Genomic DNA, 23,973 nt, shown 5'->3' on the forward strand with positions numbered 1-23,973 from the left:
ATAATACATTTCGTTCTTAAAGTGTATTTTTTTTTTTTTTATTTCGAATTGGAATATAATATTACAATCATGTTCAACTCGCCGGCAAAGAGGTATGTATCTTCCACTTTCGGTATACAGTTGTTCATAGCCTTTCGTAATTTCTTTGGGCATACGGTAACCTATACAATAAAACATGGCTGATGTGTCGATCAGTTCATTTTATATGACAGTGTAAAGTATAAGAGCATTATATATATATATATATATATATATATATATATATATATATATATATATATATGATTGCTTCATTTAATAACATAAATTTATATACGAAGATATAATTTTATGCGTAAATTTTCAGTATTTACTTCAACAGTGCTCAATACATAGGTATGTTGACTGTTCAAATCGCGATCAAGACACTATTGTTCTCATCTTAAATGTTATAACCTCTGACCTTTATCAGGTGACCTTGTCAAATTGACAACTAAAGTCATCATTGGCTGAAATGTTAAAACCTGTGACCGCAATCATTGGCAACAGACGCTTTATTTTATCCATAATGGTAGATTGTTCCCGTTCCGTCAGACATGATTGGTAAATGTCTCAAATAATGTTTTTTTTTACATTTAATTCGTAGCTGTCTTGTAGTGAAGATTGAACCTTTAATTTACAGGAGCCTGTAACATAGAACTGCGTATTCCGCAACAACTTTATCTGTTGTTTCACATTTTTATGTGTTGCAAGTCCTTGGAAAATTGACCCATATTTAAAAAGAATGAATCGGTAAAAAAATTAACACACAAAATTGCCAAAGTAAAAGAAGTATTAAACAAAATACACACAAAGTAATAAATCGATACAATGTCGATATAATCGATGGCAGTTTCGAAATGTATTGATTCAACACATGCACACAAGACACGGATGATGTTTAATCGATAAATATTAAGAATAAATTATTATGAAATTGAATTCGAACGTAAATCATTTGTTGGTGCCCCCATTTTATATCACTCCATGTTTTTCTTTCCACAGTGCTTCTCATGGTTTTTTTTTGAACTTTCAAAAGAGTACAGCCTTGCATTGGCTATCAATTATGAAAACAAAATCAGCAAATCGAGTTCAATTCCCACAGCCATTAATGTCAATGGAAATGTATTAATTTCTTGAACTTTTTAACAAAGTATACCATATATTCTGATGCTTTACTTAGTTTATTTTGTCGTTGGTCAACAAAGAAAAAAAACTTCTAGATCGAAACATTTTGACTTTTTGTTCCAATCCAGAGTACCCTTTTATGGGGTGGGGGAGACTAGACTTTTTCCACATTAAAAAATCAATCTTATATCTAACTTTGTAGAGGCAAGTAAATACAAACGTTGTGTTATTGTAACGTCTCTCGAAACAAAACCCTTCTTTTTTTTTAATTGGAGCCATGTTTTTGTTTGAACGGAGAATCGTTTTGTTGCAACACTGACAGAAGCCACATGATTAACACTAAGAGCAATGTAAAACTTAGTATCGACCTAAAACAGGGACAAGTGGACAATAACAACCTGTGCAATGAACACAGTCTTACGCTCATTAATATCTGTATAAATAAAATAGTAGATGTACGCATGTGTGTCTGTCTGTGTGTAACTATTTAATCGATAAACTCTTAAACTACTAGTCGGATAACACGGAAATAACACAGAAAATAGTCATCATACACCAAGAATGATTTATAATTATACATACATATCTATCTATCTATATATCTATAAAAACAGAGATGTGTGTGCCACAGACGATTTCTGATTGGTTAATCCAATAATCACATCTCCTAAAAAAGTATAGTTCTTACGCTCTTAACTTTACCATAAAATACTTTGGTCTTATTTATTGTCCATCTTGGAAGGGTTTGATTTTTTTCTAACTTGCCATTTACAAATTAGAAAAATACGAAACTTACAGACATCACAATCCAACCTCCGACTCAACGTCCGCCATTCACACAACAAGAAAGCAAACGCTGGACAGATTATTAGTACTACTACTACTACAAACAATACAGCACGAAAACACGCGCACACACGCACACACACTCACGTCCACTACCGTCCTTGGCTACGTCACGTTGTTATGGCAACACGATAAATACACAGTAAATTTGATTTTCTTCATTTCTACGCAAATATTACGCAAATATAAATCATATAGAATATCTGTATGAATATAATTACACGTAATAGTTAAATAAAGATGATCATCGTATAAGAGAACCGAAAAAAAAACTAATAGGGAATTTGTATAAAGTTGTATTTTCTTTTTAAATAAATAGAAAAAAGGGGTGTTGATAAGACTATCGATACTTATACAGTTTAGTGACGACATTAAAAAATGGAAATATTGAAAAAAAATTTTATTGTACGTAACTGTTATAGACTGAAGTTCTCCGAAAAATAATTTCACTTCATTTGATCAAGTAGTTTTGTTCTTACAGCGAAAAACAATTATTTATCACGACGACGTCAACGTGGCCATTTTGGAAATGTATCTAGCAGAATACCTCCATTTTAGGCCAAATTTCGCAATGTAGCCTTTTTTTCTCGCCATATTGAGATGCACACAACACATCTGCAATTTGTTTACGTTTTTTTTCTTTTTTTTTTAAATCTGCAATTTTTTTGCGTATTTTTTTTTTTTAAATAAGAATACTATTGAATATGCAAAGAAATTGAAGAATGCAAAGAATTGAAGAATTTTTATACGAGATTATTTTCGAAACATGCTCAGTTGGACACGCATGGATAACTTCGAAACTTCGTTTATTTACTTCTGTTACAAATTAAAAAAAAAAACACCCCAAAAATGGCATCTGTCTTCGCAAAAAAAAAAAAATCTCATTCTGGTGGGGGGAAAAAGGGCTAGATTGGCCTAAAATGGAGGTATTCTGCTATATACGGCAGTTACCTGCCCTTGGGGAATTCCTGGGCCTGCAATAACATTTCCAAAATGGCCACGTTGACGTAGGCGTGATAAATCATTGTTTTTCGCTGTAAAAAAAAAAACTACTTGATCAAATGAAGTGAAATTTTTTTCGGAGAACTTCAGTCTATAACAGTTACGTACAATAAAAATTTTTTTTCAACATTTCCATTTTTTAATGTCGTCACTAAACTGTATAAGTACCAGACTATCAATACACACAAAAAAATATAGATTTATTTTTGGGTAAAGTTCTCCCGGGTTTTCCTTTCACTTCAGTAAATAATGGTCTTTTGTTATATATATGGCGTACTATTATCCTTATATATATGATGTTTATGTTTATATATATGTATAAGTGATAGTGTCTGTGTGTGTCCGTGCGTCTGTGTGCATTTCCCTACGCTAAAACTCTGTCAATTTGAAGCCTACAGATTCGAAATTTGATATACAGGGTACTGACATTTGGGAAAATCGATGTGATAGGTTTTCGACAGAAATTTGGCGATTAAGTGGTCAATATTCAACAATTAGACCTTTGAGAACTCTACCAAATTCCTCCTACAATTTAAGGTCTGAACACGTGATATTTTATATATAGATTCCTTGGACATGGATCTAACTTATTAACTTTACTTGATCCCTAAACAATAAATGTTAAGAGGTCATAATAGGGGTCAAAGTTTAAAAAAATTGACCGTTTTTTTTCCTCAGCATACACTTCAAAACACCTGGGCAACGCCGGGCACCGATTGCTAGTATATAATATAATATTATATATAATATAATATTATATAATATAATATTATATATAATATCATACGATATAATATAATATTATATATAATATCATATTATATAATATAATATTATATATATCTAATATAATATTATATATATATATAGTGAGAGAGAGAGAGAGTGAAAGAGAGAGAGAGAGAGAGAGAGGGAGGTAGATAGATAGATAGATAAAACAGGAAAAGAAAACAAAAAACAAACTTTATAATGGAATTATGTATAAGTGTTTTTTTAAACATATGTAGATCTATTCTGCAACAACCCGAAATAAAATAATCCTTTTTTCTATTTCTGAAGAAAAAATAACGCTTTGACTAACCACTAAATTAACTTGTATCTAAAACGTTTCTACTGTATTATTTTATTTACTGAGCAATCCCGTTTTCAATATACGCACGCGCATGAATTCAAGACCTCTTTTAAAACTGTGCCGGTAAATCATCGTTAAATACGTATATAAGCAGATAGCAACGCATTTATGTCTTTTAGTCATTATTTGATATGTTAGGGTAAATAATAGATGAATTCTTAAATAGGAAGGAGCAGAAATTAAAAAAAAAATGAGAAAACAGGAAAGTAAAAAAATAGGAAAGTTCTTTTCCATGTACAGGTGTTTCTACAACGCGGCGAATTCGATTTGTAACAAAAATCAATCGTCCATTGTAGATCAGTTAATGAAAGAAAAACAATCTTGGAAATTAGACTAGGAATAAAAATGAAGATAGAACCAAAATAGCAATAAAAATAGCAAATAAAAACAAGAAAAATGTAAAAATGATTACTTTTTATTTTTTAGACACCGTCTGCGCTCAATTATCTCTCTCTTTCTTCCTCTCTCTCTCTCATATATATATATATATTAATTTACAATCAAACAATCCACATCAAAGTACCTGTCTCCAGAAACAATTCTCTAATCATAAAAAAAATAAATATATCTTAATATGGATCACTGTTGACACAGTCTATGTTGCCTATCTATATATCTATAAAAGTGAACGTGTGTGTGTGTGTGTATAGACATTTCTCTACGCAATAACTGTCAGTTTTTAGTCTACAGACTCGAACTTTGATATACACGGTACTGAGATTTGGGAAAATCGATGTGATCAGTTTTTGGACAGAAATTTGGCGATTAAAGGGTCAAAGTTTAACGACTTGACCTACCAAACTTCTCCGACAATTTTGGGTCTACGCACTTGAAATTTTAGATATAGGTTCCTTGGACATGGATCTAACTTAATAACTTGATTTGAGACCAAAACAATAAATTTTAAGGGGACATAATAGAGTTCAAAGTTAAAAAAATTGACCTCTGCGGTCTCTTTCGAATTACTCAAACAATTACTGGTCTAAACATTTGAAATTTTACATAAAGGTTATTCAGAGATAGGGCAAGCTTTTCCATAAGTTTGGCTCGAAAATTTTTAGTTACCAATATATAAATCTATGTATGTATGTCTGTTTGCATGTCTGCCTTAGACTTTCAATAAAGGCGACAGATTTTACCAAGATCAGTATAATTTTAAAGTTCGACCTTTTATACGACAAATATCGAAAAATTGGCTAAAAACATAAATATCTTCCACTTCAACTAGGCACTTTCCTACAGAGGGGGGGGGTCACTTTTTTGCCGATATTTTTTAAAGTTATCCTCTCGTTTAGATTGTCTAGCCTTAATTTTTAAAAATGTCGTTTCAGGTTTGGCGGTGGTCGTAACAGCATAAACGTTAGGTTTTACCCCATTCTTTTCCTCCTTTGCGGTACGGGTTCGAGCCTGCCTTCCTACTACGACTTCTCTCTTTTTTTTTTTTTTGCTAAACATACACACCCAAACACCCGAGCAACGCCGGGCTGAAATGCCTATAAAGTATAAAATCTATTTAGAAAATAAGGATGGGATACATTTTTGTTTTCTGAAGGCTCCTTTATCACAGAACAAACGTCGCTACTCTCTATTTTATTTTTGTTATCATAAAAAAGGAATAACTGATCTCTAATTTTGAATCCTTATCGCAAAACATTCACAGCAAAAATTTCACAACGGAAAAAGAGTTTACCGTCTTACCCTGATGTTTCTAACGTCAGAATAAATACCCAGAAAAATTCGCCTTTGCATGGGCTTACCATCCACAGAACATGCTACCACGCGACTGATTCACTGCAGACTACAACAAATCTAATGTCGATAAATATTTAACGTAAATCGTCTCATATGTAAACAGATGTGAGTCATTGCATCGATCACTTTCGGTTTACAATTATTCCATCTTATTATTCCCTTATTCCCGAGCAGCTTCTGGCTTTGATAAGTCATGATAAAACGGTAAAAAATAGTAAAAACTCATTTACTTTAATTTTCAATAGAATTTCGCTTCTTACAAAATATTTCCCTCATCAAAGAGCAAATATTCTGTTTTATTTATCGTAAAAAATAATTATCAGCAACATATTCTTAAAATCAATACATATTTTTCAGGATGTATTTTTCATGCGTATTTTTCATCCTTTTTTTCTTTCATGTACCCTCGCAATTTGTCTGGCTTTCATTTTTTATTTTCTTTTCCCGTTGCAGTTTTTCTTTCTTTCTTTCATTCTTTTATTTCTTTCATTTTTCCTTTCAGTTTGTCTTTCTTTTATTCATTTTTTTCTTTAATTTTTCCTTGCAGTTTTTCTTTTAGTTTCATTCTTTTTCCTTTCATTTTTCCTCGCAATTTGTCTTTCTTTTATTCTTTTTCCCTCAGACTTTTTCTTTCATTTTCCCTCGCAATTTGTCTTTCATTATTTCATTTTACTTTCATTTTACCCCACAGTTTTTCTTTTTTTTTATTCTTTTAGCATTCATTTTCCCCTCGAAGTCTTTTTTTCTTGCATTCATGCTTTTTCTTTTTCCTCCAAATTTGTCTTTCTTTCTTTCCTTATATTTTCTTTCATTTTCCCCAATTTGTCTTTATTTCATTCTCTTTCACTTTCCCTCGCAGTCTTTTTCATTCATTTTCCCTCGCAATTTGTCTGTTTTTCTTTCATACATTTTTTTCATTCTCTTTCACAATTTTTCTTTCATTTTCCCCAGCAATGTGTCTTTCTTTCATTCTGTTTCTTTAATTTTCCCTCGCAATTTGTCTGTTTTTCTTTCATACATTTTTTTCATTCTCTTTCGCAATTTTTCTTTCTTTTATTCTTTTTTTTTAATTTTCCCCAGCAATGTGTCTTTCTTTCATTCTGTTTCTTTAATTTTCCCTCGCAATTTGTCATTCTTTTTTTATTCTTTTTTTCTTTTATTTTCCCTCCCAATTTGGCTTTCTTTCTATTTTTTTATTTAATTTTCTCACGCAACTTGCTTTACTTTCAATTTTCCCTCGCAGTTCGTCTGACGGGACAAAAATATATATAAATGCCTTTACAGCACAAAGGATGAATAACACTTATTTAGGATTTCAACATCCGGCAAATCGGAAACATATTTGCTCAATTTTTGGTCTCGTTTGAAGAGGCAATGGAAACTCTCCCTCCAAAACGACAGGGTCTCGGATTTTTATTTTCGGCAATTTTCTATTCTAGAGTCTTTTTCCCGTTTTGGAGAGTTGCAACGTTGATTCTGACTATCGTCATTTCTGACTCTATTCATCACGATATGATGACCGACTGTTAACTAATATCGACGTATCTCAAAAAGGCCACTTTCTCTTCTAAATGACGTCATTAGTATACGTTACTAAGATGACCACTTAATGTTTTTACACGTCGTTATTTCTAAGTTGTCATCTATGTTTTGATAACATTTTTAAGTTACATTCCCAAATTACTGTAAATAAATATTCATTCTAAATATTTGAATTATTCTAAAACATATTTTAGTTAACAAAACGTTTTGGCTTGAACAATAATAATCGTTGACTAGTACAACTTTGACGTTTTCCCGGCATTCTAATATAATACTGCATACTTATGATATATCACTATTTATGTATTAGATGATGCAAAGAAGCATTAGTATCCTCGGCGTTTTAGAAAAGTGATATTCTAGATTAATCTGAAGGGGGAGGTAATCAGTGTCCAAATCGCAGCAAAACTCGTAATTCCACCTTTCGCTGTTAACTGGGTAATTGTCCAAATCATCAGAAACGGGAAATAATCAATAATATTTCGCCTAGGTCGATCATGTCTTACTGACGATATACTTTACTATTAATTAATTAAGGGGGTTTAATTACTTCTATATAATTTCAATAAAAACAATTAAAGTTACACAATATCAGATTTATTTTATCTTTATTGTAGTTAATATTCTTTTCAACGATCTTTTTTCAACTGTCAATAAGATATCCACTTAATTCCTTAGAATTTTTACTGAAAAATAAAACCAACCAATGTTTTACTCCATCTTACAAAAGTGTCCCTACTTATCAAGGTCGAAAATCCACACGAGGATAAGGGTTAATAAGCGTCAGGTAACCCGGAGAGAAAATACTGTGATGATCAGCAATGCTGGAAATTAGTAGGATTTGATTATTTAAGAAAGCGGCTCAGAAAGAACTTGTTTACATTGAAGTTAAAACAAAACGACCATATTATAGTCAGCTGGGAAGCAGCCCCGCTGCATTGTGTTCCACAGATTAGCAGTTCTAGAAATAAACTTTACTCATGGGATTTTCGTTGAGTTTTAGGCCGAGATAGAAAGTAAGGAACATTATTGACGGTGGTTGTAGTTAGGCGAGTGTTTGTTGATAATGTTTTACAGGGGGGGGGCTCAAAGATTGAAGTGAACAACCGAGCAACCGTCATAAAAAAGAAACTATAGAGCAAAGATAGATTTGTGGAACATAGGTTAGGAGAGAACAAGAAATTGTCCATTAACCGGTTTTTGAGAGGGCGCTGTAAACAGCACTTTCCGAGATGGCAACAATACTTCATCTTTTGACGGGTTTGGCTTTCATAAAGGTAGAGGATTGCATCCCCAGTCAAAGTAAAGCTGTATGGTAATCGTCTGAGTGCGAGGCAAACTAAAGACATAGTTTGAATGAATGTGATAAATAGATGTCGGAGGCCAGCATAAATAATAAAATAAATAAAAGCTATTAACGACAGTAAATGTAGACTTTATGTACAAAGAGACGTAACTATAAAACACATATTAAGTGAATATAGTAAAGTAGCTGTATAGGAAAAGCAGTTCAATAGAAAGTACACAAACGTCTGTATTTAGAACATGCAAACAAAAGCAGAGATAAACAGGAGACAATGTTGGAAAATGAAAATCATGAAACTTCCTGGACGTGCACGTAAAAACGGGCAAAATCATCCAAGCAAGGAAACCAAAAGTGATATCGATGGGCAAGAGAGAAGAAACCTAACAAATCAGATTTTTAGGTATCAGCAGATCACAGGTTGACAGAAGGCAATATGTACACGCAACTTGACAAAGAGCTGAAAGAAATTTAACGAGAATTACTGTAATGCCAGTAATCGGATCAGTCTGTAGAAATGTCCCAAATCATAAACTCGAAAAAATTGAAACAATCTGAATCAAAGAACGGTTTAACACCATACAACGCACTGACGAAAAAGACTCGAAAATCCTTGAATGCGGAGAGAAACTGACATAACTAACGCAGGAAAAAAAAAAAGATTAAAACCAGATTTACCGTGCACAGAGGACTACCTTTACTTTATGAGTAAATTAGATGACGTCATTGATTAAAATTAAATAGCAAAAGAAAACATGTGACTTACTTAAGTTTACGTAGGGCTTCTTCTGTTGACCGCAAAAAAAGTTGACTATCAAAAAGACGAGGGTTTATCTTGCTGAGAAAATAATTTGCGGCACCATTTTCGATAACGGCTACTCGCATACTGTAGAGCTGAAAAAAAAACCAAAAAAAAACACATATATTAAATTTGAGAAAATTAAACAATAGGTTAAGGTTGGGGTTGTTTAGTTATTCACCGCATGCTAGAACCATACGAGAATGAGAACACCTATTAATATGGCACATGTAAAAACAATGTGCGCAATAACCGAATTCCAAGCAAAAAAAAAAAAAAAGAAGAAAATGGTGTTAAAAAAAAGGAAAAACAGCTAGACTTTAGTTTTAGAGCAATTCAGTCATTGTTCAATGAAAACATTAGCCCGCTAGGGAGCAATAACAACGAATCTGATTAGTTAGCTTGCTGGAGTACGCACTAATTTAACCAATCAAACATAATGTAACATAAATAATCAGGAGAAAAAGAAAACGAGGAAATAAAAGGCGATAGGAATATACTACAACAATATATAGTTACAATAAGCTGTATTATTCGGGATATATTGCGATAAACGCTTTCCGTCTTAGATTATAATGCTTGTTGAATTGTACAAAAATGATATTAATCGATTCATGGAAAACTGTCTATTGTTGACGACAACAGCAGCGATAGCAGGACCGCCTTAGTTACTGATGAGGACATTGTATAATAAATTAAAAGAAGAATTTTCGTATCTCTCGAACGTGACAATTTGAGTATATGGAATCACTAGAATTCCACGAAGAAAAAAAAGCTTTCAAAGATTCGCATTAAAAGTATTTCACTTCCCGCCACTCAACATTCTTTGTTCTCCTGAAGTTCTTATTGATTGAAATGTAAGAGATACGAAGCATTAAAGACTTGGGTACTGATTTGACTCCAGTGTTTAAAGCTGATTTAACAAGTAGAATACTTTAAAAAGATGTTTAGAGGTATTTATGAACAAATTTGTATAAAATGGAAAGGGAAAATAACTGGCAGTGTCAAACCGTTCTCTTGTCGATACAACGCACGATAGTCTTTTTTCCTTTCTTTCTTCGACTTGCAATAAATCCTCGTGTATTCGATATTATCTTCCACTTTTCGTTCTAAGCTGTCCAACAAAAAACTCAACTCAACCCTTATGCTTTATAATTCGTCCCTTTTACCAATCGTTGTACACATGCAAATAATTGGCATACGTTCACCAATGAGCTTGTCTTTTCATTTCTACATTTGCTGCAGCCATTTTACAGGCTAAGTAAACACGAAGTTACTTGCGAGAGTGATGGTTTCTATTACAATTTGATAAAGTGAACGAAATGCTTTATGAGACCGTTTCACTAAACATGATACCAGGAGAATATCGTTAGTTTAAATAAATGAAAAATGTTACAGTAATGAAATGAAAGAAGACACAAGAGAGTTTCAACGTGTCAACTAATTTAAGGTAAATTTATTAAAAACGATTAAAGTAAATTTATTTCTTTAAAACAAAAACAATTAAAGGGCAGAGTATAAGATTAAACAAAAAAAAATAAATGAATAAAAAGGAAGTTAAAATGTTCAAATTTAATCCGGTCTATGCAAGACCTCAACCACTCTATTTAATAGATTGCGGCAGTGATGATTTCTATTACATAGTGATTTAAGACGAGAAAACCTATTAATCTGACACATTTAAAAATAATAAATGACATATAGTTAGAAGACATTTCTACCCGGCTTAAGTATCATCATTAAACACAAAAAGTCAATTAAATTAAATAATATATATTCGTACGAATAAAATAGTTGAAGAAACGAAAAATAACCTTGTTGGAGTCAAATACTGACATATAAGACGGATTACATTTCAAATATTTCGATAAGATAACTCGTAACCCCGCCCCCAAACAGTTTGGTTCGTATTGTGTAAATTGTTCGGTGAAATTTCTTGTTGCCACTTGTACTTAGGCAAACACAGGCATTTTCCATCATTGTTGATTTTTTTTTGTTAAATGACAGAACCGAAAACATGCTTCCACTCCAATTTTCCCGTTCCCAAATCGTGAAAATCGACTATACATATAAAATTTCCGCTAACTGAACGGTAAATAGGTACTGATTACTCGTTAATTGTTTTTATAGGAAAGTGATCCCCACTTCAAAATATAAAAATTTTATAGCTTTTGTTATTTACTTTTTTGTTGATATTTCCTTCAGGCTGTTTACATGTAATCAAAATAAAATTTTAACGAAAATGAGTATCCACTCTTGCGAACCAATAATGATAAAAAAATAATAGCTTACAAAATGGAGTAACGCAAATGCGACAGAAATCGTTCTCGATCAATTGAAGAAGAGATAAAATAGTGAGGATATGTTTTTTTAGATGAAAGAATAATTTTTACATTTAATTAATATTTTATAACAAAGTCATATTTCTATCTGTTCATAATCTAATTAATATGTACAAAAAGTCCACTGCTTCACAAATTAATTTTCATACTGAAAACGGACATATACACTTTTATTTCAGCATGAAATTGAGTTGAGGTCTGGAGACTGTCTGGACCAAATAAGAACGTCAATTCCGTTATTTCTAATCCATTCTTTGGTTAGTTTGGCAGTATGCTTCGGATCATTGTACTACTGAAACACGAAATTGCTATTATGTCCCAACAAATCAGCAGATTTCTGGATGTTTTTCTCCAAAATCTCCCCGTACATACGGTTATTCATTCTACCATTGATGATTTCTAGTTCATCAGTACCTTTGGATGAAAAACACCCCCATACTATAATCGAACCATCGCCAAACTTTACCGTGGGAATGGTATTCTTTTTGTTACAGGCGGTACTATTTTTACGCCATACATGTGTTGCTGTGTTTCTTCCAAAGATTTCGATTTTCGTTTCGTCTGACCAAATTACCTTGTTCCAAAATTCTTGGGGTTGTTCCCCATATGTTTTAACATAATTCAAATGTGATTTGACATTTTAAGCTTCAATAATGGAACTTTTCTTGGGGACCTTGATACAAAACCTGCACGAATTAGAACTCTACTGATTGTATCCTTGCTCACATTAATCCCAGCTTCTCTGAGGTCGGTTTGAATTTCACTACGAGTTTTTTTGTACCTTTCTGCTTACCCACCTTGATTTATTTTCGTTTGATTTCCTTGGCTGACCACATCTTGGAAGATTTGCAACAGCTTCACCAGGGTTTTTAAACTTTCTAATAACGTTTCCAACTGTACTAAGTGGTAGATTAAGTTCCCTTGATATTATTCGATACCTTTTCCTTCTTTGTGCTTATCAATGATTTTTGGACGAATGTCTATTGATAACTCTTTAGTTTTATGCATTTTTATAAATGAATTGGTTAACTTTGAAGGAGTAAGCCCAAACTGGAAGAATTTTATAAAATTATTTTAATATAAAGCACTCTGATTGGTCAATGATAACTCGTTTGCATTATTGCAACATGTTAAGCAAAAGTCATTATTATTTATTTCAGAAAAAAAGAAATTTTTAAAAGTGTATCCAATACTTTTGCGTTTGTTAATTCATATTTTAATTTAGAATAGTAATAGGAATATACTGACCAAATTTTAGGTAAAATCTTGAACCCTAATTAAAGTTATGAAGAAAAGTGTAATGCATCCAATAGTTTTGCGTGGCACTGTATATATATATATATATATATATATATATATATATATATATATATATATATACTAGACTATCTGTGACGCGGCGTTGGGTCAGTATGTTGTATTAGCTATGGAATTCATATATGAGCGTAACACTTGTGACGTAAAGAAAATAGCTTTTTTTTTTTTAACATAACAGAAACATTTCTATGAAAGTATATTAAAATGAAAAATCACACACGGACGGATCACTCAGACATAAAAAAAATCCTCCCTATTCGTGTAAAGTTACCTATTTATCTCTTCACCTGCATTCGTTATCGTTAGAGCTAACCAGATAGACAGATAAACCGAATATAAATTAAATCACTTTTAGCTATTATTAATTTGCGCATGCGAAACTAACAGAAATATCGGCAAGTTGAAACAAACATTTTGCGTTAGAACTTGCCGACATCTGTACACTTTATTCATCCACCGAAACAAAGATTTTACGTTTGATGAACTGCCATTCATTACTATTTCGTGTTAATTCCAGTGTTTAAGATTTTAGGGGTTAAATATTTACTCAGAGAAAGAAAAACATATGCATACACCTATTTTATTTATATAGATGAAAATGTAGTCGGTTTTATGGTTGACTTCATGTATCTTTAAAAAAAAAACAGAATTAAAATGGCCATTAATAATAAGAGTTTAAAAATCACCACAAAAAAGAATGAGAAAATGGATTTAAATTACTTTTGCATATGTGTTTTGTAGAATAAAATTCATGTTAAAGGTCAGAATCATTTCTATAATGTTAGTATTTCACGCTGGGAAAAAATTAAGTCCGGAGCTCCTAAGAATACCATTTTCTGCCTTGACAGAGTACGGAACTGTTTTCGAAATTTAACGGGTGCTAAATTTTTCACCACCACACCTACTTCCTCTTCCGAATTGCGAGCCTATCTCTGCTTTATCGATACTTTTATGGTAAGATGCTCGACCGAGCTCCGATCTCTTATTCTTCCGCGTAAAACGTTTGCAGCAAATAGTCGCTTAGTTGAAACAACCGCCAACAATTTTCCTCACCCAATGAACAAAGCTTCTTTCCTATAACTGTCCGTTTGTGGAATCTAATACCGTTTGCTTCCCGGCTGACTATAACATAGTCGTTTTCAAGTCTAATGTAAATAAATTACTGTTGAATCGTCGATTTAGTTAATCTAGCTCTACCTAAGTTGCAATGTGATTGATCTTGTCCCATCATCTACCTTAAACTTAAGCATTTTCCTAGGGTGACCTCCGACCCTTGATAAGTAAGGACACCCAAGTAAAAAATAATATTCATTTGTGGTAGATTCCACACCGTCGACCAACTTCAACCCCAGGTACCGTAGTCTAACACGCTTTTATCGTTTAAAATCGTTTATTAATTTTTTTCGGATATAATTTTTGTCTTAATCGGGAAGTAATTATATCCATTTTTTTAAATGAAGTATTTTAGAACGAAAATCGCTCAAATGAAAAATGAGATAACAATTACGTAGATATGTAAATGTCGAAAAAAAAAGCGTGAAGACTGCCTAGTTTTTAAACATACAGCGTCTGTCATTGATTTTATTTGTGAAAGCAAAACAGGTGGCTACCTAGTAAATAAAAACCGAAATCGAAAACGCACGAAATGCTTAAGTAAAAGCTTAAAAGCATTGAAGTCAGACAAAGACGCCATTTTGAATATGATTTGAGATGTTCGGTAATTTATTCAAACATTTTAAAAATTATTAGACGGACAAGACATGAAGCCAATTTATGTAAGAAGCAAATAAATTAAAACAAAACAAAACAAAAAACACTTCTAGGAGAAAAAATAGCCAAGTATAATGTTATATAGATAGATTCCAATCCAGAAAACAGCAATTCTTTTCTCTTTGAGGGAAACATTGTTCATGGAATGTGAGAACTTGAGGACAAAATGAGAAGCGATAGTTACGAGACTGTCGAAAGTAAACCTAATCTTTAGTCCTCACATTCCATGAACGATGTTCCTTACAAAGGGGGAAGAATTACTGTTTTCTGGGTTCGAATATAGCCATATAACAGTCCGTTGGCTAAATTTGTACTTAGAAGTGCTATTTGTTATTTTTAGTTTTGCTTTTCACCTCTTTACATAAAAAGTCGGCATGAAATCTAACAAAATTACAAATTAAATAAAAAAAGAAAAAGTGTTTATATAGTTTGTGCATATCTGCCTTTTCATTTTATTTCTAAACATACGCACACACATACACACATACACACATACACACGCAAAGTGCCTTTTTACTCTTGATGTATTAATGACTTGAAGAAATATCGTAGAACAATGACACCCACCCAACCGAACAAAAAAAACAACAACAAAAAAAAACAATTGCATTCCGACATTTTACTCTGCATTAATTAGTTAATCGAGGAATTTTAGAAAAAAACTTTTTAAACACCTGGAGAAAATCGATTCATTTCTTGAGGCCATTACACGTAAAACAAAAAGATTTTTTTTTCAAATGGCAAAAAAACAAAAACAAACAAAAACAAAAACAAAAAACAAACAAAAAACAAAATACAAAACAAAACAAAAAAAGAACAATTTTATACAAAGTGTCCAACTGATGATTTCATTGGTCTTTTTTTTGCATTGAACGTTTCGTTCTTTCTTCGATCTTTCCGGAGGCCAAACTGATAATTGACTTGATTAATTAGATCGTAACGCTATGTTGTTTTAATGACTAGAAAATTAATCTATAGCAAGAATTGAGTTTCCTGTTCCGAAGTCTATTATTATTTCCCTTCTCGGCTACCATAGTTGGTTCATAATAACATTTAAAAATTCATTAAAACAAGCATCACCATACACACACACACTCGCACAAACACACACACACACACGTATATTTCAAACAAGAGTGAACAAATCGAATACTTCTCTTTAAGAATGGTCTATATTCCCAGCAATGTAGATATATAAAATGTATAAAACGTTTAATTTAAAAGACAAACAGCTTTTCCTAATCACACAAGAATGTCAGCCTAAAACAACCGAGCGACTGGTAGAACAGTTATCTCCACACTAACGATTCTCTAAAAGGATAAAACACACACACACACACACACACACACACACACACACACACACATATATATGTAGACAATAATGAAAACTATATATATATGATGGTGTATGTGGAGCCGCACTGATGAGTTGTGATACAGCGAAACAGCACTGTATGTGGATGACTATTAAGCCACCCCCCTCTTTTGGATGAACACTTTGTAAATATATTTTCGCCGACGCAATTAAGCGAAGCCCACTATTAGTTTGTTTGTGAAGAAACTTATGGTTTCAGCATTGTGCGACGGGCAAGTTGTTAATTTAATAGACACTCGAGGAGAAATATTTATGGACACTAGTACGTAGTCCGATGGTTCGATCCACGACTGGGGAAAGGTATATGTCTAGCCGCACTGATGAGTTGTGATACAACGAAACAGTACTGTATGTGGATGCAAATATAACTTTTTCCATCACTGTTCTTTAAATAGAACATATTTTTTGACGTAGCGTAGATCTCATAATTTTATTCCAAATTTGATTTTCATCACATATTTGCAGTAAACTAAATGAATTCCTTCCAAAGTATGCACACACACACACACACACACACACACACACACACACATATATATATTCACTAGCAAAAGTACCCGCCGTTGACTGGGTTCAAAAACAGCCTACAGAAAATGGACTCTGATTTATGAAAGTATGATAGGTTATGGAAAATGAAGGGTTGTAAAGAGATAGCTTCGAATTTGGGGGTATCAAAACCAAAGCAAAATATGATGAAAGAAAAAATAAAATACATAAACCCCATAATTTATTATACAATACCTGTTCACACTGAAACACTTATCACTATATTCTGTGGATCTATATTAAAAAACACTTGTTAAACTTTGTGACATATTTACATTCTATGGAGGTTAGGCGCGAACGAACACCTCCATAATTTTATTTTATCATATTTCTTCAAACTGAAACATAATTATCAAAGTATACTTACGCAGATAGATATGAAAAGTCTTTATTAAAGTTTGTGCCTATTTCCATTCTATGAAGGGCAGGCGCGAACGCAACCCCACAATTTTATTATACTATCCCTATTTAAGTTAAAACATACTTATCAAATTATTATTATGTACATCTATATCAAAAACACTTGTAAACGCTTTTTAAAAATTTTTAAATTTTTATTTCCATACTTTGTGGACCAAGCGCGTACGCAGACCCCACAATTTTAATGAATCATCATTACGCCAGATCAAATATACCCATTCCTGTGTCTCGATACATCTTCTATCATTATATGTGATCAGTTTTCTATAATAGTCAACCATATAGGAGCCTATTCGTGACCAGACACACACACAGGCGTTCAGCTTTATATTATAGATATATACAGGGTGCCCCCCCAAAAAAACAAAAAGCTGAATGGAGGCCATTTAGAATATATGCTGTAGAATGGAGAAAAAAGGCCAAAGACCCTAGTGTTTTGATGTGATGTTTTGAATATAATAAACTAATTATGACCAAAGTTTCATTTTATTCGGACAAAACACTAAGAAACGGAGCCTAATTAGAGTCGGGGCCAATTTTTTAGGGTCACCCTGTATATATATATATATATATATATATATATATATATATATATATATATATATATATATATAGAGAGAGAGAGAGAGAGAGAGAGAGAGAGATAGATAGATAGATAGATAGATAGATAGATATAGCTTTCACATAAAATTCAAACATTATTTATGTAGTTTCCCAGCTATAAGAAAGGTATATAAATATAAATCGGAAAATAAGTTATATTTTCGGCAGGATAAAGCTTAATGCGGAGAACTAAACTAAATACATTACAGTAAACGATTGTTTCGATAAATAAAAAAAAAAAAAAAAAAAAAAAAAAAAAAAAATAATAATATCAACAAAACCAGGCAAACAGATGAACGATAAAAACGAAGCAGTTAAATCGTCTATGGCATCATAGCGTAGGGTATTAGAGCCCTGGACTAAAAATACATAAGGTCCAAGATTCGAATACTACCAACAGTCAAGCTGCGCTGATGAGGAGTAGGGCTCCGAAACATGTGTGCGTAGATTACTGTTTTTTTTTAAGTATATATATATATATATATATATATATTTATATATATATATATATTATATATATATTTATATATATATATATATATATTTATATATATATATTTATATATATATATTAATATATATATATTTATATATAACTACTTCATTTATTCGCATAAATTTAATATATGAAAGTATAGATTTATGCGTAAACTTTAAGTATTTACTTCAAAAGTGCTCAATACGTAGGTAGAGCTAGTTAGTAGCTTTAAAATTAACAATAACAATAGAAATAAAATAACTAACTAAACAATAGGAAAAAAAAACAAATAAATAAATTAAATAAATATGACTATACATAAACGATCACATACATATATGTATATATATGTATATATATATATGTATATATGTATATATGTATATGTATGTGCATTGTTGTGTGCACATAGGTATATTTATATGTATATAAAAAAAGGAGAACGACCACCTAAACCCACTAACCTAGTTCTAAAACAGATCCTTTGCTTGATAAAATGCATGCCCATTGGCTGGTAGGAAGGGGCGCGGTGGATACTAGAAAGCTGATTGGCCGACTAGAAATCCTCAACATATATAAAAATAAGAAGCAACGACAGAATTCGCGCATAAGCCTGACGAATCCTATAGTTGGATGAAACGCAGAATATTCAGTGTAGCTTAATCGCCATATATATTTTATAAATTACTATATTTATATATATATATATTTATATATATATATATATATTTATATATATATATTTATATATTTATATATATATATTTATATATATATATTTATATATATATTTATATATATATATATATATTTATATATATATATATTTATATATATATTTATATATATATATTTATATATATATATTTATATATATATTTATATATATATATATATATTTATATATATATATATATTTATATATATATTTATATATATATATTTATATATATATATATATTTATATATATATTTATATATATATATATATATTTATATATATATTTATATATATATTTATATATATATATATTTATATATATATTTATATATATATATATTTATATATATATTTATATATATATTTATATATATATATTTATATATATATATTTATATATATATATTTATATATATATATATTTATACATATATATACAGGGTGTTTCAAAAGTCTTGGGAACATTACAAATGCGTATATCTCATGCACTATTCCAGGTAGAAAAATGAAACTGGTGCCATTTTAAAGCTTGCTTAATCAAGTTTTTGGTCATACTAATGATTTTCGTCTTATCTTTCCAGGTGCAGTAATAACATTCTCTAAACAAGACAAGACATTTTGCGTCCTCCAATTTGCAAAGACTGAATCGTGGACATGTGTTCAGCGTGCATTTCGGGGGAAATTTAAAAAAGAAGCCCCTGAAAGGAAATCCATTGTCAGATGGCATGCTAAATTTGTGAAAGATGGGTGTTTGTGCCAAAGTAAGCGAACAGGTCGCCCTTCAACTTCAGAAGATGCAGTAGAGTAAGATCGGACAGCCTTTCAGCGGAGCCCCCGTAAATCAGTGAGAAGAGCCAGCAGGGAACTTCAGCTTGCTCCAGCAACTGTCTGGCGTGTCTTAAGGAAAAGACTGCAAATGGTACCTTACAAGCTCAAGTTGGTCCAAAAGTTGAAGGACACTGATAAGCCACTTCGCCGTGACTTTTGCATTGCAATGCAAGAGAAGTTGGAAGATAACGGCTTTGATGACCGGCTTGTTTTTAGCGATGAGGCGACCTTCAATCTGAATGGCAAAGTTAACAAGCATAACACTCGCATATGGGGTACTGAGAATCCTCATGAACTTCTTGAGCACGAGCGAGATTCACCAAAAGTGAACGTGTTTTGTGCAATTTCCAAGAAAGGTGTCTATGAACCGTTCTTCTTTGAAGAGGCGACTATCACTGGTGAATCCTATCTCAACATGCTGGAAGACTGGTTAATGGCTCAGTTGGAAGAAGCATAATCTGATGACTTCATTTTTCAACAAGATGGTGCACCACCACACTGGAGTCTTAGAGTAAGACAGTTTCTTAACACAAGGCTGCCTGGTAGATGGATTGGGAGATCTGGGCGAGGTGATGACGTTCTCATACCCTGGCTTCCTAGGTCTCCAGATCTTACCCCGTGTGACTTTTTCCTTTGGGGCTTTGTCAAGTAACAAGTCTATGTGCCGCCCCTTCCAAGAGATATTGACGAACTAAAGGCTCGAGTAACGCAGTTGTGGGAACCATTGACGTCAAGATGCTGGAACGCGTTTGGCAGGAAATGGACTATCGACTAGATGTCTGCCGTGTGACGAATGGTGCTCATATTGAGCAACTTTGAAGATTCCCCACAAAACTTGAAACTTTAACCTTTCCAACGGTACCAATTTCATTTTTCATCTCCTAATAGTTTTTGAGTTATTAAAAATCGTTATGTTCCCAAGACTTTTGAAACACCCTGTATATTTATATATATATATATATATATATATATATATATATATATATATAAATACATATGTATATAATTAGGCCTCGCGCGAAAGAGCAGGACATAAAATGTTTTAAATAATAATAATAATAATAATAATAATAATAATAGAATAACAATAACAAAGCCTTTCACTGGCGAGAACTACTATTGACCGTAACCAGTTATACAGTCCTTTTGAAATTTTCATCTCCATTTTTCTCGTTATGTACTGAATATTTGTTAATGAAACTTATATGAAATATGTTCCTTATTAAATTTTAAAGATTTTCTATTCTGAAAGAAGTTTTAAAAAAATTTAATCTACAAAAGTTATTTTAAAGTTTTTGTTAAAAAATTCAGACTTTCTCATTATTCAGACCTGTATTACAAAGAGGGAGTTGCAAAAAATGAGTTGTGTTGTGAGGAGAAATGCAAACTGAAACAGAGAGAATAATCAGACCTGTAATAATACAAAGGGAGGATTACAAAAAAAAAAATTATCTTTCATCTAGCAATTAATGATATAGATATAAAATTTTCAATGCTTTTTTTTTTTTAAAAGTGCAACAGAATGTACATTACATAAAATAAATCCAAGGTAATTTTTTGATTCAATTTAAATTAAGTTTTTATACCTTACTTTGTAAAATTTATAAAAGTGCACTTTAAAGATAAATACATTTCAAATTGAATCTTATACCTTTATTTTTAAAGCCTATAGTAAAAGCATTTTGTATAACAATTTTCATTCTCAATTTTATATTTATTTATATGTATTTATATGTCGTAACATGTTCATTTGCAAGCTGTATTATGTTTCATTGGCATAAATTCACCGTTCAGTTAGAAGAAAGTATATTTAAAACTGATTTTAATTTCTTCATTCATAGTCATCTTTTTACATTTTGTTCGAACGTAATATCCTTTTCAAAATAATCCGTTTTCTCAATTCCTTTCACTCCTGGCCACGAGTAATAAAATGATATTTCGGAGATGCATTTCGTGTGGCATTTGATAATTACTGATTCACCGTCATGAAATATTTGGTAAAAAATTCTAACATATAAATAAACATACATGTGTATAATTGATTAACATTATATGGTGTCCAAATTATTCTCACCGCTTTCAATGAAGGTCATTTCGACGTATAAAAACGTTACTAATACAAAGACAAGGAAAAGCAGCAAGAGTATAAGTGAGAAGAGAAATGATTTGACAGGTTTTCTACTGTAGCGGTTACGTGTTTAGGATTCTCCAGTATCACATCACTGACGACCTCATCTTCTCTTCTGTAGCAATGCCCGGACTATCGTGTTCCCCTTTCTCTTATTACTGAAGAGATCCCGGATAACCGACCATACAGACGGCTAATTATTGGGTGTGTTTGTCATGTGTATATACGCAGATCATATTATAAGGTAATATAATATATTGTGTATGTACGTTCATTAATTAATTTTCATCGAATGTATAGAAGTGAATTAAAAACACAAAAGAACTCACAAAATGGAAAAATAAATTTCAACATAAAATTTACCCGCAGCGTTGTATAATTAAAGACAGAAGACGAGACCTTGTTAGTGACGTCATAACGAGAGTTGAAAAAATAAAGGTCGGCCTTTTCCCAGCAACGAGAGCTTGAGTCAAGCATGTCTATATGGAACTAACGTTGATATTTCCTTTCTCTTAAAAGCCAGCTTGCGAGGTGCGAACTTGAGAGTTCTTAATGTCAACCAAGTAACACGTACAGTTTTACGAGATTCCGACCATGTAAATATAGCAATAATAAATCGATGAATCATATGAGATATATCCTGTCATGATTCTGTTGCAGGTCTACACATGTGCGTCTCTTATCCGAGCTGTCTGTCCCATGACTTGGAGTTTATGCGAAGCGTTTGATTTAATAACTAGTGTTTATTTTAAGTTTAAAATGTTAGCTGTGTGCGACAATATATAGATGAACGAGGACAGGAGTAGCCACCGAATATATCCAACGGCATGTCTGTCTCTACATAGAACATGATTCCTTAGTCTGGTACTACCAGATAAGAGTGTCGGGGTGTCGGGAGATATCGGATGTCTTAATTAACGTTATTGTTTTTTCCTTTTCTTTTTCGAAACTGAATCTGATTATTACAAAACGAAACAATAACAACTTTTTTCTAAAACACAAGCAAACTAAATATCATTAATAGAATTTTTGAAGATATGAAGAATTTGCCAAATTGATTGAAGCCGAGAAGGGTTGATAAGTAGGAAGGATCAAACCCGGAGTCATGAGTAAAAGTAGGAAAATAAAGTGTGAAAAAAAAAAAACAACAAAAAAAAAAACAACATCTGCAACGTTAACAGTTCGGCCACCAAGAAAAGTCCATTCCAGTTGTTTAGGAAAAAAAAAAAAAAAACCGACTACGGTAGGTCGGCGCAAACGTGAAAATATAATGTGAATTGTCCAGCACGCTAACCACTACGCCACAGAGCACTGCAGCTTAGTTTAGTGATTTTAAATAACTCCACATGAAAGAACTACGAAGCCAAACCGGTGTTCTCTTCTCAACTGTTCCTTGTGAACGATCCCCAAACGGTGTTAAGTGGTGGCAGGGGGAGGAGGAATTTATTAGAGAGAAAATATTTTACCACTTCCATTGATCTTAACCGATTTTGGCCGTGACTTCTCAGCAGAAAAAAGTATAGAAATCTAAGATTATCGAGGAATTTGAGAAATAATAAGCCTATAACACACCTCAGATATTGTTCTGCCGTTTGTGCATATTATATTTGCACGAAATATCTTGATTTTTAATCCTATTAAGGTCAAAATCAGACGGGGAAAAATGAGTTCATTTTATTTATATAGAGATGGAGTGACAACTTATACAGGGCAAAGAGACCAATCGAGGATAAGGGATAATAGGTATACATTAGTTAATGAGATTATAGCGTAGTATTCATAAGTAGCGGGAATTTTGTAATTTGGATTACTTAGAGGGACGGTTCATCAAAAACTTGTTTACGTTGGACTTGAAGATAATCAAATTGTAGTCAGCTGGAAAGCATGCAAACGGAAGAGAGTTATACAGGCGTGCAGTTC

At 32.0% G+C, this 23,973-nt stretch overlaps 1 protein-coding gene across 1 annotated transcript in view; it reads right to left on the reverse strand.

The window, feature by feature from the left end:
• LOC145259475 (glutamate receptor ionotropic, NMDA 3A-like) overlaps nucleotides 1-23,973 on the reverse strand; it is a 344,884-nt gene that overhangs the window by 95,455 nt on the left and 225,456 nt on the right. The window contains exon 4 of the mRNA XM_080117230.1: nucleotides 9,490-9,617. Coding sequence (XP_079973356.1) covers nucleotides 9,490-9,617 — 128 coding nt within the window. The remainder of the gene's footprint in view (nucleotides 1-9,489; nucleotides 9,618-23,973) is intronic.

Source organism: Euprymna scolopes, chromosome 3 (genome assembly GCF_053919585.1).
Source record: "Euprymna scolopes isolate OS-2025 chromosome 3, ASM5391958v1, whole genome shotgun sequence".
Taxonomy (NCBI): domain Eukaryota; kingdom Metazoa; phylum Mollusca; class Cephalopoda; order Sepiida; family Sepiolidae; genus Euprymna; species Euprymna scolopes.